The sequence below is a fragment of the Anthonomus grandis genome, chromosome 8 (assembly GCF_022605725.1).
Source record: "Anthonomus grandis grandis chromosome 8, icAntGran1.3, whole genome shotgun sequence".
Taxonomy (NCBI): Eukaryota; Metazoa; Arthropoda; class Insecta; order Coleoptera; family Curculionidae; genus Anthonomus; species Anthonomus grandis.
In genome coordinates this window covers 7,706,295-7,725,194 of record NC_065553.1, presented here as the reverse complement: position 1 = coordinate 7,725,194, position 18,900 = coordinate 7,706,295, and the positions used below count along the sequence as shown (strand labels likewise).

Here is an 18,900-nt window from a genome sequence, read left to right as displayed (position 1 = left end):
GGTCATGCCCTTTACTTTCTAATTTTCAAGGTACAACATGTAAAACTAAAATAAAAAAAACATTTACAAATACGATTTTTCACTAAATCGCAATTTACTTCCATACTTACCTGTATTTATAATTTTCTTTAAAGCTTTTTGTAATTTTTGACCTTTTTTATCACTAAAGGTTTCTTTAGGATTAGGTGAAATAAGGTTGTAATAAAAGCCAGCCATAAACCTTTGTATATTTTTATTTTTTAACACAAAAAATGTATCAAAAATACAAATACGCATTCATTCATTGAACACTTAACTGGCCCTAGTCCCCGAAATTCAGACAAGAATCACTCATTACATTCAAAAAAAATTGTAACAAAATATTTATTAATATTTCAATTTTATATAAAATAGTTATTTACAGGTAATCCTACATAAAAAAAAAAACAATGCCCTTAGCTAAAGTGATAGTTCCCTAAGAATTTCTAGTACTGAAATTAAAAGAATAATAAATAATTGCACTGCATCAGTTACAAACGCTACAAATGTACATGTGTTAAATAAATAAACAAGTCAGGGGGTCCGTTGTAGCTAAAATTAATAAAAACAAAACAAATATACTAATAAAATAAAATATACATATCAAACAAAATATGAACACGATTTTAGGACGCCCCGAATATGACTAAGAAAATGAAGTACTACTGGCCTCAAAATTCACTAAAAGAGCATGTGTATACTAATACTAATATCACTATTTTGTGATTGTATTTTTTCATAACTTAAATTATATACATATATTTACAAATTGCTCGTATCCTGAATTGTTTCACTTTTTTTATAATTGAGCATCTTTTATATTGAGACTTAATTTCTCCTTTCAGCACCTCTATTAGCAAAATTACCTATACACCAAAAGCTCCAGTTCTTTTAAGCTTTCGTTGTTAAATTTAAGGGTGCTGGACTAATCAACTGAACCCTCTTCAACCCATTCGCCTCCAAATCGCAGTCACTCTCCTCATCCCCCTCACTGCCATGTCCTCTATCTGAGGTCATTTCTGACCTAGCTGGAGAAGACCCTCTTTCACTAATTGTTCTCATACTGAGGTCAATTGGAGTATCTTGAATCGGACTAAGGCTCGGTGTTGGCACTGGTGTTTTCACATCAACCTCCTCGTCTTCATCATCAGGGTCTTCTTGATGTGTAGTGGTTTGCCGCTGAAGTTGCAAAACAGCATCCAGATATTCTCGCTTCACCTTTGTTTCCACAGGGTTATTGTTTCTTGCTAATTTTTCATTGTTGTTATTATTGTTATTTGGGTGATTAAGTGGAGGAGCGGGCTGTAGGAGACCAGGATAAAATGGCGGATAGCCTGGAGGAAATAGTAGTCCTGGAGGTGGAAGGAATGTCGGAGGCAGTAGTCCAGGTATATAAGGGATTCTTCTAACATCGGGTATTTCTACTGATGAATCTGAGTTATGGGATTCGGGACTACTAACTGATGGCGAAGCCGAGTGTCTGAAACCTTCCTCAAGTCCAAGCAGCATTAATTCTTCTCTCGTCCTGGGTATGTTGGACATGTGATGTAACAAAGAGGGTGAAAAATGGTTGGAATTCATCATTCTCATTCCCATCTGTGGATGATGACCATTGGGGGGTGGCGTCATTTGAGGAGGCATCAGTTCTGAACCATTTTGGTCTTCGCCGCTCTCTTGCATCTGTTTTTGTTGTTGTTCTTGTAGTAAACAGTGGATTTTGAACCAGTTGGATCGCCTACCATATCTTGAACCGCTCTTGGACATTCCCACCAGGACACATTTTCGCAGACGACACGCTTTACATGCTGTCCGATTCTTCTTATTAATAACGCATTTGTTGTTGTTTTTGCAATCGTTTATGGAGTTGATGTTGTTGTAGGATCGGCCGAAGAATGACTGAAACAAAAAAATATAATTGTTAGTTTATTGCTTGTGTTGTTCTAAATTGTTGTTTTTAGCTTGATCTTGGACATGCACTGGTAATTTATTAACCTTTAAAAATTTTATTGTTTTAAAAAAAATCAGTGATCTAGTTTCAGGTAATTTACTTTACATTACTGCTTGACTAAACATAACGTAATTATGATAAAAAGCCGTTTAATAAAAAACATTATTTAATTAAAGCAAAGTGATTTTGAATAAGATAAATTGACTTGTGATCTAGGTGAAACCACATATTAAAAAAGAACAAATTTAAAAGGTTAAGTTTGGTGTATAAAAAACAGTTGCATAAACGCATTGCACAAATCTCTGCACTTAGCGGTTTTGTTATTAATTAGATCACATTTTTTGCAGCGATTAGAATCGGCCACTTGTGACATTAAGGTTAAGGTTTATGAATTTACTGAAGCAGTCAAGGATTATTCAAATAAATAAAATTCTACTAATTAAAAGTTTAATACATATTTTGAGATTACAAAATTATTTAGTTATATTAGGCATAACTTAATTGGATACGGCATAAGTCTTTTTTAATTGAGTTATTTTGATCGATGGAATCTTTAAAAATCGAATATTTCTGATTTAATACAACAAAAATATCTGTCGCAATTCATCTTAATAGTACCGTATTTGGAAATGGCAGATTTGTGTGGAAATTAAAAGGGAAAAAAACTTTATCGGCGACGACCCAAAAAAGAAACAAAAGAACCTCGCTATGGTTCAACGGTCACACATATTTTATTGTAATAAAACGTCGGTATTGGCAAAGTGTGTTTAACCTGCACAATGCGCTGATAACCGGGTTAATTTCAAGTATTGCAACAAAAGACTACGACAATCCATTAGCTCGAAGCCGATTGCTAAAAGTCGAAATTGCGTTCGGTTTCGATTGTCATTATTGTTATCGGTGTATGTTGTTATGTAAAAAAATGCGTGCCCACGCAATGCAGGATTATCGATGGAACAATACGTTGATAGAATTATTAATTTTACTTTAGGATGCGTCTTTATTTCTTAAACCTTTTTAAATTACTTAGATTCTTATGAAACTGAAACTAAGGAGTTTGAACAAAAAACGCAAAATTTATTTAATTAATACAGTCGATATTCTCTTCATCTTGCGATTTAGAAGTTCTAACAAAACAAGTATTGTGATAGATGGATATTGTGAAATTCTTAAGGAAAAGTAGCCAAGGATTCAAAAATTCAAAAACTATGTTTTACGGAAAAAGAAATACATTTCCAAATTACAAAAATAATAGTTGTACATCTAGGTAAACATCTGTGTGTGTACAAGACCATTTTACAGCAATCACATATCCATCACTTATTCTACTTTAATATCCTTATTCTATTTTAACAATAATGCACAATTTATCTGTAAGTTTACTTAGTATAAATCTGAAATTATGACTTGTCCAAGATGTTGTGCAAATATCTGGAAGTCTTGACTTAGAAGTTGGAAATTTTTTTATTAGATAGATTTTTGAAGTGGATACGTCTATAAATATTGGACCAATATAAATATATCGCAAATCTTTGGTTTTAGTCAGGAAAGGGATGTTCACAGACTCCGCAGATGTCCTTCTTGTACGATAGTTTGAAGTATATTGTCGTATTAAGCCAGGAAGTTTGTACAATAATAAAAGAACATTGTATGATTCCTGGTTACCCTCTTTATTGGACTATCTTTTTCCTGGACTTTGGATAGTGTTGCTTTTCGTTTGTGGATGTTCCACTCTCCTGGTCAAGCTGTCCTTTTCTGTTTTAACTCTTTTAATTTGTTTTTCATTATAATAGCCCTTGATTATTCTGACGTGCTTTCCTTAAATATATCCTCAATATTGTTCTTTTTTGGTAGTCTTTCTGGGAGTTCTCTGGATTAATATAGATCGTTGAGCCCTTTAATTTATTTGTATTTTTTAAGATATCACCACGTAGAAAATAGCTACTTGTCTCAAGAGAAGTGGGTCGTTTTCTGTCACTAGTTCAAAACGATAGTCAATATTTAATTTTTGATTGATTAGTTCCAAATAGGTAGTGACGTCGGTTTTCGTATCTTTTTTTTCAATATCAGCCTTTTTTGAAGAAAACACTAAAATCGATGCACTAAATTCTTAGCCCAGGAGTACCCGTAACTAGTAAAATAATTTGTCTTTTATTGGAAAGTGAATATCTTGGGTTCTAGTAGTCAAAATTTAGAAATTATTGATTTATCGACTAATCTGGGGACTATTTTAGTCTTTTTTGTAGAAATGGTTTATATTTTTTTATCAGAAAAGATAATTTTCTTAAAAAACTCAAAATTATTTTCAATTTTTTCTTGAGCCCAATTACAAAACAAATGATGCTTATAATGGTCAATTGGCTGGATTTCTTGCAATTCGCCGTCGCTATGGTCTTTTCTTATCGTATAGAGTAAATTCGCTTTTAAAATTTTATACGATTAGACGAATTGCGACTACCATTAAACAAGAAATCGACTATTTCCATAAAACTATTGAATAATAGTGAGACGGTTTTTGAAGCAGGTCAAAAGATTTTTTGAAAACATATCATATCTATTGCAAAACCTTTTATTTCGGACACTGTACTACAACCTGACTTCTTAGTCTTAATAAATAGACGCTAAGCTAATGTGAGCCACAATAAGATATCAATCCGAAAAAACACAATAAAGGCGACAAATTCAAAATGTCACAATAACCGACGGGGTGGGCGTTTAAAAATAAGTAGGCATTGTTTCGTCGTGTGTCTGACGATATTTGCATAATATCGGTAACCTCCCTATTTGAATATAATTGCCGGCGATTAGTCAACGATTATACAGTTGGGCAGTGGACCGCAGGAAAGTGCTAAAGTGCGTTCCGCGCACGCGAATTCACATGGCTGACGGTTTGCGGGTGTGTGTTTTTTTTTTTTTTGAATCGTTACGACACACTTCCGACCTGGTGAACTGGTTAACCATTTGAGCTCATCACAATTCCTAATGAATTTTTAAAAGCGAACTTGAGGGTACCGAAAAATATCAGGTACTGTCTTCAGCTACTGCACTACTGAATATCTTACAAATAACGAAAGGGTTTTTCATATCTAATAAGTAGAATTAAAAATACCACTACTGTGTTTTTTCCCTTTGTAAAGGGATGATGTCTTATCGTGATAATCATGGTTAAATCCATACCCTTAAGTTTTGATGTACAGAAATGACTAGCTCCTTCACCACAATTGGTTTTATTGGCAATTGCATTACTAATAATTTTTCGAATGGGGTCCAGGACCCTGGACGAATATTTTAATGTAACTAGCTGGAATAATTATCACTGCGTTGCTAGAATTCATAAAATATGAATGTTATTTAAATAGCTCATTAAATTAATTTATTAAAAAATGTACATCGTCTCCAATATAGTTATGCATAATTCAATATTTAAGGTTTTAAATCGGAACTGATTTTTTTGTTTAATTCGGACCAATCATATTCAATACCCATTCAAATAACCAATTTGTAAATGATGAAGAGCGTATTGGCTGAAAAAGCAAACACTTATCAGCTTGCCTCTATTTCAAGACCAATTTAAACATCTAAAACTAAACAAATACATCAAATTTCCTCCTCAACTTTCTCTTTCATTCAAGCGCGTGTCTAAACCGCATTTACTCTGACAGAGTGTAAAAATCGGATTGAAATAAGACCGTTGCTTCCGGCGTTACGTAATCCCATCATCATTTACACGCTCTGGTTACTCCGGGGCAGCTTCGGAGCGCCACTGTAAATAGTACCGACCTGGGAGCTTATTCTCGAGATGATCATTATCAATTTTAAATAACAAGGTACATACTTTTTATTTCGGTAAGCATGTCTAGTTTTGTGCCAGAAAAAATTATTTGGAATCTACATTTTTCTTTAAATTGAAGAATTCAGGCTCTGAATCACATAGAATACTTGTGAAGGCTACGGTTTTTTTTCGGGTTTTCCCAGTTTTCTTAAAAATTATGCAATTTCCAAGAAAAACTCATAAAACAGTTTTCAAAGGAAATTTCCTGTCATTTAATATGCATTACAACTGTAAACAGGAGCCAAATAGCTATGCAAAAGAACTAGGGGTACGTATTGGTTCGGCTTTTCCCAATTTACTCAAAAACTATTATTTTCAGAAAAAAAGCTTATAAGATACTTTTAAAAAGAAATTATATTTCCTTTCATTTGGTATGTGTTACAACCTTTAATCCGTTTTAATACTCAAGAAACGAAACAAATGACATCATAAGCCAAAAAGACTAGTGGCACCTATAAGTTTAGGTTTTCCCCATTAACTCAAAAACCATGCAATTTTTAAGCAAAACAAATAGGTTATCGCTAATTATTTATCGAAAACAACGTGCCGAGATTGGTTTCGTTAATTCAAAGATAGAAATTTGGATTTGAGCAACAAGGAGCGTAAAAATCGGCCTTATTAAAAAACTATTTTAAGTAAATACAATTTCTGTATGCTTCGACTTATATTGGACTCTCTTTGATTTTTGCTTCTTCTGAATATATGACTCGTAAAAACAATTCACAACAGCTATTTGCCATAATTATTTAACATCCAGATTAACATTTTTTGCGCAGCTATTTTACTTAAAATCACAGTTTTTTTGTACATTTATATTTTGAGAATATACCCCCTAAAAATGGTGTTCATTCAATATCGCCTTACGTCATACAGTACGTCATTTTCAATTTTAAAATAACCGAAGCATGAAAATCCGGCCGGATTGTTGCACGGTTCGTTGAGTGAATTTAATAGCATTAGTGACAAATTGATAAAAGAAGAATTTCAGGTATTAAATATAGCTTTGATAAGATGATAATATATAAAGGCCCGATAAATAAATTAAATATAAATTTGCTTAAAAAGCTAATTATGAACTAAGCATTTAAAAGAAACCTTACCTTGCATCCTTCGCAAGTAAAAGCTCCAAAATGGAATCCAGCCGCTGGTTCACCACAGACTTTGCATGTTTGATTCATCTAAAATAAAAAAGAAAAATATAATTTCATATGATTAATAATAATTATTCTAACTGAGTTGAGTTCAACGTCATTTAGGGTCTTATCTAAGTCAATGAGGCTTGTGACTCATAACATTTTTTATCAATCAAAAGTCGTGTATAAAGGCAAAAACATTTAATTTATGCTATCCTCATAACACTACTTTGGGATATATCATTTATGCGTAAAAATATAGATGCCATAAGTTTACAAAAAATTGCAAATGTATATAAAAGAGCCCGCACTGTTTTAAACTCATTTTTATACAATTTAGAAAAAACATCCAAATATACCCTTAGAATAAAATTTAATTTAACCAAGTGAATCTTAATTAATTTTACAATCAATTTGTCTAACAATCTTAGAAATAAAGGTTATGTTATCTTAATGAACTTATATTTAAATAATATTGAAATTAGATCCATTTTTAATTTGCAGTTTAACTTGCAAGGCAAATCTTGTTCAAAATGCCAAAAAAAACCTGTTGCGCATAATTAAAACATAATAATTAAAGAACAAATGTTGCCAATTAAAACAAATCGATATACACTGATCTAACACAGTAAAATTATGTCGCTAAAATGTAAATAAGTGTCGTTAAAAAATTGGCTCACTTTACCGAAAATTAGATATGAAGACTCGATTAGTGTAAAATGATTGTTTTTGGAATTTCTAATTATCATAAAATTAATTAGGTTTGTTGTGTAAGATTGTCAACAGAATATTTAGCACTGAGACAGCTTTCTAACCATAAAAACTTAAAAGATGTTATAAAAAAAACTAGCTGTTAATTAGTCCACGAGGCAATTAAAAAATAAACTTTTAATAGTGCCTCGTTTGGGTAGTAATTTTTAATTCGGCCTTTTCTGGTTTTGGTTTTATTGTATTTTTTAAATGAGAAAATTGCAAAATTGCTATTTTGAAACAAATCAGTTCGTTTTACAGCGGAATTTACATGATCATCAAATAAAACTAAAACCATATCTTCTTTAAAATCTAGTTCTGTCTAATAAATTACGATAATGTCGATGTAAAAAAAGGTAAATTTCCGTGGCGTCCATATGGTCACCGAAAATATGAATATTGAGCACCGTTTTTAAGAGCTAGATCTGATTTTTTCAAACTAATGTGGTCACCTGCATACATATGCATTTTAATCGACGCTTTTGGGGATCATTAGGTTTTAGTGGGTTCGGAAAAAATGTTAATTAATGTACAAGTTTAATAGAGTTGAAATAGTTTCTTTTTATCTTAAATAAAAACTAAAAGAACCTATTAATGGTGATCTGGTTTGGGTACATGGTAACTTTTGAAAAGTAGGTTTTAAGTTGGACATTTTCATAAATATTTAAAAAAAATTTTCTAGTTTTTTAACATAGGCAAATACACATAGCTATTTTTTTATTCTTTTGAAAGAGTTATTAAATTTACTGTATATACTAAAAGGCATACCGTAATATAACTTTGGTTAATAATATTTTTATTATCATTATTTTGAGCCCTTTACAAAAAAATTTGCTTCTAATTGTGATTAATAGCGTAGGTTTTTTCATCAGTAGTTATCACATTCAATCTTCAGTCACATTTTGTAGTTTTTTTAAAAAAGAAATTATAGTGGATGGTGTTCTCTCTGATGTTCAATAATCAATGAGAACTTTCACTAATTATGATTTAGGCTAAAAAGCATGGGTTTCTTATAGTTTTCCTAGCTAATTTATTAATACTTGTGGTAACAAAAATTAATAAATTTAATTAAGGTATTGTTGTACTAGTCACTTATAAAATTAAAACATCACTATTACTGCTTGGTTGTTCTCAGTTTAAATTTGGTTAGAGTCATCTTAAATCTTTAACCCTGGATATCTGATCTCCTTGAAGAATTTATATGATCTTTTACTGTAGTACTGCATATAACATTATATAATGAAATAAAGTGTGTCTTAATTGAAAGAGCTTCAGTAGGATGTTGCTTATTAGCTATGACCTATTCCTTATTAAGAAAATTTTTAATTAATTCAAGTTTTGATTCTCTTGTAGATGTGCCACTAACTTCATGACTTTCTTACTAACTTACTTAAGATAAACTAGTATTCAGCATACTTCCTAAAGTTTAGTATTCAATCAGTAATCCGGCGAATTAAAGACAAATCTGCTTTTAACATGCAATATTTTTGTAATCTTTAGTTGAAATATTGGAAGACTTTTACTACTAATTAAATTCCTATTGCCAAATATTGTCAAAAGATCAAGGCGTAAGATTCTTCAGGGACAAAAATGAAAGAGTAATATATATTTACTGTAACGCTCTAATACAGAAAAGAATCAGGTAGACTATCTTGGATACTGGCTCAACTTAAGTGCTAAAATTGCACCTTAAGATATAAAAAACGCATTTTCCAATTCACCTATTAAACTCTTTAAGCATGTCGAACTTATTTGAGGAAATACATGTATGTCTGAGCCACAACAGATCAGTAAGTCACAATGGAGGAAAGTATAATTCACCAAATGACCTTATTATATGATATGATACTTATTATATATAACTTATTATATGAAAACCTAACATTATTATATGAGAGAAACTAAAATTCCCTATATAGTTCTGTCTATTAAGGCAACTCAATTACCTATTGGTTTCTGTTACCACCAGATATAGGAAAATTAAATAAAATTAACAAAACAAAAATATTTTAATAACTAGTGATTGTACTCAAGCGTATTTAACCTCTTATTCTATTAAGCAAAAAAATATCGTATACTGATAGTTTATGCATTTAAATGTCTTTACAGGTAATTCTAATATAGTATAACAGTTTTCGTTTAAGACTAATTTATTACGTTCAAGTTTTGGAAGCGTAAAGTACGCTTCTTTTCAAGTTAAAAAGACGCAAAAGTTGCATATCGTATAAAGTAAATAAAAGATGCTTTTATTATAAAAAAAGTGAATTAATAACGTTTTCACAATGCCCACCACCTTGTTCAAAAAAAATCAAGGATATTGTGATCGGGTTTTCTTGGTGGCCAGACAACTCGTGGACCACCTCGACTAATCCATCTTGGATAATTGATGGTAATCCAATTTAGGGCAGCAATTGTTGTATATAAGAAATTGAAGGTAACTCCTTTTATTCAACCTTGGAGAAAGCATAATAGGAGCAATACTTTACGGTTCCAAAATTTGAACATAACGTTATGGGATACCGTATATCTCTTATCCAGCTTTATTGAACTCATTAAAGAGAAATACCTAACCTATATATTTAATGAGTGCATAATACAAAAATATTTCTCTAAAATTTTGATAGAGGCATTTATTACGCCTTTATTTAAAATCTCAATCTCTTCTGAAGTCGGCCACTTTAGATCAATTTACCCAATCTTTTCAAAGTACTCGAATGAATTCTGGAACATCAAATGCGTCACTTTGTAGAGAGTAATTTAATTTTGCCTTGTAAGTAACCTAGTCTTAGGACCGGTTATAGTTGTGCTTAATCTATGACTGACGTAATTGATGCCATTATTGCTGAACGTGATAAGGTTAAAATCACGGCATTAATATATCCTGATTATAGTAATTCTTTGATATTCTGACATTAATTTTGCTTTATCTAGGGTTGAGTGAGGTAGAAGTGAATCTTTTAAAGTTATTTCTAAGTGACAGATTTCAGAGAGTTAAAATTGATGGTGAAATTTTAGAGGTTCTTCAAGTGACATACTCCACAAGGTAGTATTTTGGGTTATTTTTATTTACAATATACACCTGTCAATTTTACTTAGTATTGCTACATTGTAACATTTATACGTGGATAATAAACAACTCTACTTTTCATTTTTAACCCATAAGTTAAAACATATCAAAAATTCAATTAACGAAGATCTAAAAGCAATGTCTCTCATATCATTAACACATATGCTCAAGATTAACCCTCTGAAATCTAAAATGCTTCTTAGCTACTGTCAATAACGTTAAGAATTAGATTCAAATTAATATAAATGATGACCAAATACAGATCGATGATAAATGTAAAAGTTTGGTAAATTCTACCATTCGATTTAAAAACCATGCACTTAGAATCCTTAGAAAGGCTTACATGTAATCTAAAGTCTATTTAAAATCATAAAAAATATGTGGATATAAACATTAAAAAACTATTATGTGACTCGCTAGTTTCATCTCAATTATTGTGATGTTGTCCGTTTATAGTTGGTGCTTGGACTATGAGGACGATAGAAGAATATAAGAGATAGAGAAATGATGTATTCTACTTATTTTTGGTCTTTGCAGACGAGTTTATGTATCACATAAATTAAGTAAATTAAAGTAGCTAAATATATCTAACCACAGATTAATGCATTTATTGTGTTTTTATTATAAAATTTTAAAAAACCGTAGCCCACCATACTTATTTGGATCTTTGATGAAAAATGCGTCGAATTCCCAAAGATCCAACCGAATTCTTCAATAGTTGAATAGAAGTCCATATTTTGTAGGAGAGTGTGTATATAAAGATTACAAATAGGGGAAGTCTTTATCTCCAAGAAAAATGCATGTAGGTCACTTAGGTAAATGTATTATGCATTTCGGCTGTGTAAACAGCCATTATCAGATACAGAATATTACAAAAAACATATACGTTCACTAAATTCTTTAAACTATATTTTTCTGACAATATTGCTAGTGTTTTTTTTTTATCTCGACTTAGAAAACATATATTTACAGAGCTATTTGATGGTCACAATAAATAGTCTTCTGAACCTGAAGAAATGTTTTATTTGTGTTGAAAAAAAGAATAAAAATAAATGTTACAAGGCATGTTTATAATTTTTTATTTTAGTTTTGTCACACTTGAGAGTTGGTTATTACATTGATACTTGGCTAGTTAAGTAGGCTTGGTTAAAGAGCAGAATCTGCTTTATGCAAAAATCTGAATCTGTCGACCTTTTATTTACTCGTATTTTTTTCCAAATAAGACTTCATATGTATTTTTGAATTGAGTAAATAAAAACCATTTATTATTAATATTATATCAACAGTATGATGAACATAATTTATGGCTCATATTTTTTTATTTCTTCGCCTGCTATTTACACTTGATGACATGATTGATGTGAATTTTACAGATATCTGAAAAAAAGGTTCAAAACAAAAATAAAAAATACATCCTACCCAATTACATGAAGCATTGGCAGCGTTAAATGCCATAAGCGATTTTCTCTCTCGCGTACTATAGAGAAAGCTGCACTGCTGCCTGTTAGAACAGTACGGTACGCCAATAAACGTCTTTCAAAATTTATTTATGCATTATAATGTTATATTTTATTAGAGGCGACTTTAAAAGGCTCTTCCAACCGGTCATTTTTAAATTCATTATCGTTTTTCTCGATTTACGGCCATCGTTAAAACGCGCTTTTGTAAGGCAAGTGTTGTAAAACGTTGCATACATTACAAACATTAAACATAGTTATAATGCAAGCGTTAAAATCGGTTCTTCCTTATTGTGAGCATAGGGTTTTTATATGCCATTTTGTCGTGGTGTGTAAATGTAGCCAATACGGTGATTAAAGTTTGTTTTTGTTAGTCTGGGATACGGCTGGTTAGCTAGTTTTTGTTAACCATACCTTGTAAGCTGATGTTATTAGTACTATTTTATGACCCTGTAACAGATGCATTTAAAAGAAACTCTATTAAAACACAAAAGTAATCTGCTTTCAGCACGAGCTACAATTGAAGGGCACTCCTGGTCATGCCCTAATAAACAAATTGCGCAACTAAAACACTTTATTTGGTTGTTCCGGTAGAAAGAGCTGCGGAAAAAACGTTTTATGTCGTGAATTTATCGTGCTAATGTTAAATGGATTAGTCAATTCACTTTAAGTAATAAAATAACATAGGTCTGGTGATTTTTAAATGAACATACAAAATGTTTTATTAAAATATTAAAAAAAAAAGTTGATCGCGAGTCGGCACTTCTCAAAGAGATCTAGATCAAAATATCGGGTGTTTCTTGATTGATGGGCCGGGTTTGGGGCTCGCACTAAATAGGGGCCTTTAGGTGCTCGTCAGCGCAAGGATCAACACCTCCGAAGGCTGATCGTTTTGGAGATACGACTTTTCATCTCCTTTTCTTCTCGCTATACGTACGGCGGACCACGATCCGATGTACTGGGCAAAGGCGGGTACAGTAAGATCGAGAAGTACTGCCAGCTAATACGGCAACGTTATTTTGTAATTTGGAAACTAATAATATCATAAAATCTAAAGGGTACTACACAAAGTCTTGTTTAAATTCACATTTAAATTAAAAGACCTATAAGGATTCTTGCTTGGTAGTCATGAATAAGGCAGATTACGTTGTTAAAGCCTCGGAATTTTTGGCTAGTGATGACTTTTAAATTATTTTCAAAAATGGACTTAATGACTTGCTATTTAATTTCAAAAATTTGGAACTTTCATTTTTATAAACCTAAAAATTGAAATTCACCTAACCTAAATATCAACTGCGAAATTTGCTTAGCCAAAGAAACAATAGATTAATATATCATATGTACAAAACAATAATTTCAATATACTAGTAACTTATACTTTTTAACTTTAACTAAAAAAAATTGAACTTGGACTACAAAACTAGGAAAAGGTGGAAAAGTCGAATTCTCATTTATATATCCCTATCTCAGTCTGAAAATTAGAAGAGCATGAGAATAAAGTGATGTTTTTCGGAAATAATTTAACAAATTAAAGGAAAAACACACTATTTTTAGTCGATCCAGACACTATTAAGGAAATTATGCGATGATATAGAAAAAGGTGGAAAAATCGAATTCTCATTTATATATCCCTATCTCGGTCTAAGAATTTGAAAAATATGGGAATAAAGTGATGTTTTTCTAGTACAATCTGACAAACTAAGGGAGATAAACACTATTTCCAGGTGATTCAGCCACTGTTAAGAAAATTATATGATGATATAGAAAAGGGTGCAAAATTTGAATTTTCATTTATATATCCCTTTCCTTTCGTTTGATGTTCAAATATTTCAACAAATTGAGCATTATCTCTAAGTGCAGACTCTGTAGCAGTTACTTAATTTAGGTAACATTCTCTTTTCAATGTCATTTTTCTAAACCTTAAGCCTAAAAAAATTCTGATAGTCCCTAAACAAGCCACTTGTTATTTAATTTATATGAAATTTTTTCTTTTTAATAATTGTTATCCTATACTGAGAGCCGCTTGCTTTCTTCGGAATAGTTTTAAAAAAAATCAGAAATATCTTGATATTGTCAAAGGCTTCATATATATCTACGTACTTTGAAAATTATGATATTTATAATATGTATTATATTTATATCAGTTTTATATCAAAAAATTAATAGGTTTGTTTACTAAGTAGCTTTCGGTGATTTCAATGGTGGATATCTTAATACAATTAAAGAAATAATCTTTAATTGAAGAAAGAAAAAAAAAAGAAGAAGAAAAAAAAGTTTCTTTAATAATAATTAAAGAAACTTTTTAATTCTGGTGAAGTTCAATATAGCACTCACGAGAAAATAAGTTGATGATGTTCGAGGAAATACAAAACATCAAATTTTCAATCATTATGTCATTAAAGTACAATAGATAAATGTTATTTAAAAGGGCTATTTAAATCTGAAGAAAAAATTATGATGGTCATCGAAGAAGATACAAGACGTCGATTCTTAAATCATTCTGATATAAGGCAAAAAAAGTGGACGTAAAAGTATTATTTAATTAATTTTATTTTTGAAATTACTAAGTATCAAAGTACGCAACTCTAATCAACCTTGTATCTTTTATGCTTTTTGATATACCAATTATTAATTCCTTAATTTAGCATACTCTGGATATATTCCAGCCAAATCTCTAATATTATTTTACCTTTGTTAAACACATATTTTATTCGCGAGATACCTAAAGAAATAAAAATGACAAATATAATTGAAATATTATTTTTATTACTATAAACAGTTTGAAAAGTTTCATTAATCCAGGATTCTCATTTTCGATGCTTTGCATTCTATTCTAGCATTCTTTGCAACGTGCTTACTTATACGCTATTTTCCATTGCGTGTTAGTTTTGTACTCTCCTATTTTTTAATTTTTAGGTTGCATTTCGGTACTGGAGTATAAATTATCTGAAAATCCTTTTCTTCTAGGCTAAAATTATATATTAAATTTTAGCTAGTTTGGCAATGGAGCGTATTATACCTCCTCGGACCCTATTTAAAGGATTGCATGAATGACTTAATATAACACTTTTTAAAATGAAAAAATTTCTAAGCTTGCATTTGAAATGCTTTTTTAATAGCAATTAATTGATTATATCGATCTTGCAACTTTCCTGTATATGCCTTATATTAGGGGTATACAATAGCAGCAGTTGAAAAGTATATGGACCTATTTGTTAATTATGTTTAACCTTAGTTTGACTAATGTTGATTCTTCGGCTACTTGATAGATTCCAATAAAATAATGTTGTTTATTATGTGCTATACTTATTGGGGCAAAAGAGTAGAAAGTTGAGTTGGATCCTGGTTAACAGTATAGAATGAGATCCATGTGGATGTCGTAGCAAATACCGAAAGGCATATTAATTATGTTTAATTGAAGAAGCTTAGACTATATTGGTATTTTTCCTTGTAAAAAATTGCACTGTATTAATTTATATTATGCTAATTGTTAACACGCTATTGCCTCTAATAGAGTACAAAATATTTTAAAAAAATCTACCGTATGCAATTAAATTATGCATTGGCTGTATGAATTTAAAAAACATACTAGGCCAATACGTATTTATACACACATCTTCTAAATGAGGAAGAATAAAAAAACCATATCACGATAATACTTTAACAGTCACGACCGTTAAAAATAAGTACATAATTACAAGGTCTAAAATTGCTATATCAACTTCATTCTAATTTTTTTTTGATAAAGCCATAATTTAGACATTTGAAAGTAATTTGGAAGAATTTTTTGTAAGTAGAGTAATGTCCTGCAAAGTTTAATTTTAGTAGTAACTTTATTTCTTAGTTGTCGTAACGCTAACCTCGCTAATTCCCGACAGCTACCTAACGAAGATAAAAGTAGGTGGTAACCCTAGAAACGTTTAATATCCCGATGGCTAATCTTTATTATAATGCGCAACATGCGTTAAAAAAACCGGAACACCGACAACTTGATTCGTTCCGAGGTATTCTAAGATATTTTCGAGATTTTGAAAATCGTTCAAACGTAAAGATTGAGTAAAAAGATCATATTGCCGCTTAATTTGCGAAACACCATCGTGCAAAAAAACTAACCTGTTCTAAGGACAACCGATAAAAATCAGGACCTTCAAAAATCAATACGTGTAATCAATATTCACATCGTTATAGTCTAAAACGTGCACTTATTTTTAGATCATGTTTTGCTTCTGTTATTACAATTTGGCGGGGTGATGTAATATGATTTTGCACCTTGTATGCAAACTGAATGCATAAGAGGTAGATGTATATTAATTTTTTTTAAGAGTTTCACGTGAAATTCTTTGTTGGATTCGCGTTCATATCTGTATGCGAAAAGCCGTCCAAAGTTATGTTATTAGTAATCATTAAAAAGCGATCAATCAAAATCACAAGCTTTGATGATTATAGTTCGTATTCACGCCCGTTAGAAGCGTTTTGTAAGGCACGATTTTTTTTTTAGCAAGTCACTGGGAATTATCATGATCTTTATAGTGTGGGCTTACTAAAATAACATCTGCCCTTCGTATAAACTAGATTTTTTTTGTCATTGGAGAGAGCGTAACATTTTTGTTATGACGAGGCCGCCCCTAAGTCAGTGAAAGGAACCGATTACTTTTGATTTGTTAAATGCTTTTTTTAATTCATCTTTCTTAGATTCTGAAAAAATAACTGACTTTCTTTGTAAAATTTCGAATTAAGTGAATCTTATTTTAATGTGAGATTAGACATGAAATAGAAAACTAGCTCAATGAACACCTAAAGATCTCAGTCGCTAGCTTATTATTAATTTCCGTTATATTCCATGATTTTCTTTTTTAAATTTTGAATGCCAAATTGTGATATATGATTTGGAAACTGGGTCGACAGTAAAACTTTTGTTAATAGACTCATGATCCACATCTATTAATAGTATGTGCATTTCCAGTAGTATTTTTAAAGAAATTCTATGCCTTTCATGATGAGCCCTTACAACACCTTATCTAGTTCATATTTTCTAGTATTCAAAAATTAATATACGCAACAAGTGTATAATCAAAATCATAGTTTTTGAAGGTAATTTTTTTACAATAATCTTGCTTGGGATATCTGTTACAGATCAGTCAGGTAGATGTATATCCTAAATTCTGCAAGGTATTTTATCCAATTAACCAATTTACTCTTCTATATAAGCATAATTTAGTTTTTCCAATGACTCAGTTGCTTTAACAAAACCTTATGTATATGCCAAATTAATCTTTTAACTAAATTTGACAAACGACTCTATATAACTTGCAAGCGTTCGTGGTATTTCTATTGTAAGCTCTATTTTTACTACGAATATTACTTTACAACTTAGTTTTTTTTACAATAAAATAAATATACAGGTTAATACTATTTCTGATTTCGATCAGGAAAAAAATACTACTTGTATTAAAAAACTGACTGAAAATTTAAATCTGTTGCTGCTCGTTAGTACGGTTGACTAGCTAGTAAGCTTCTTTAAGATCATCGCTGTATAATTGTCAAAACAATGTACCTAATTAAAATTTTAATTATAGCACGTGTCACGAACATGTAGTGTATATAATTATCTTAAGCCTTCTAAGGTTAAAGGCGAAAAAAATAAACGTAAGTAAAACTAGATCTCAAAAGCTCAGCTTATATAAATAAGTAATATATAATAAATCTGTCGTAAAATCTACGTAAGATGACCAGGAATAATTAGGGTCCTTGTATGGTTATTCTTAATTACCCCGAAATGTTAAGCGTGTTATTCTTCTCTTAAGATCATTAACAGCGGCGTAGGATCCTATTTTAACCCGTAAAAATATTAACAAAAAAAAATAACGGATGACCGTCTTTCGTAACTTGAAAACTTAAATTATAGCAAATTTGTTTATATGGTGTTGCCAAATAGGTCTAATGTATCTTTATCGACTTGTTACCGAGTTATTGCATGTATGCACATGACATTATTTCGTAAGGCGTAATTACGGTCGTACCGGCGGTCCCATCCTTTTGTGCTAATAGATATTTCGTTTTTACTCTTTGACATACTTTAGTAGCAACAGAAATATAAAATATTCAGTTAATAAAATAAAATCGGCTTATATCGAAAACTAAAATATGCATTTATATAGAGTTTTATGCATTAGCTAGATCTATTTATTAGCTAATGGAAAAGTGATATTCATATTTATTGGCATAACTTATATGTACATAATGATTGTTTATTTAAATTTGTGTATTGTTTTAAAAATCCATTGCACTGCTTTTTATTCCTCATCTTGTTTTTGTTTTATTCCCAGTTGTTCATTATTGCTTTTATAACGCTCAATATTTTGTGCAACTTATAATCTGAGGTAAGAGGTAATCTATGTCATTTATTTATCAAATTTATCTTATGACTAACATTCCCTTGACATAATTCGCAATTATTTTGCCAATATTTACGACCAATATATCGGCAATAATAATATTTATAGTGAGAAAAAATCGATCCGTTTTCACTTCTTCTCCAAATTGAAAATGTCAACACGACTGTTTGATCTACAAGAAAGCTGAAAGTGGATACGCGGAGAGACGTTTTACTCTTAATTTACCATACTGTTTGTACAACTAATGTGGTGCTAAATAAAAGTTAAGGTTACGTGTTATAGGTCAAACTATGGGCACCT

The 18,900-nt window shown here is 30.7% G+C and overlaps 1 protein-coding gene across 2 annotated transcripts in view; it reads right to left on the bottom strand.

Moving 5' to 3' along the window:
- Nucleotides 1–217: 217 nt before the first annotated feature.
- LOC126739706 (knirps-related protein-like) overlaps nucleotides 218–18,900 on the bottom strand; it is a 221,086-nt gene continuing 202,403 nt past the window's right edge. For both annotated transcript variants that reach the window (XM_050445501.1, XM_050445500.1), the window contains 2 exons: nucleotides 6,899–6,976; nucleotides 218–1,914 (listed from right to left, as the gene is read on the bottom strand). In XM_050445501.1, the coding sequence (XP_050301458.1) occupies nucleotides 910–1,914; nucleotides 6,899–6,976 (1,083 nt within the window). In that variant the 3' untranslated portion in view covers nucleotides 218–909. The remainder of the gene's footprint in view (nucleotides 1,915–6,898; nucleotides 6,977–18,900) is intronic.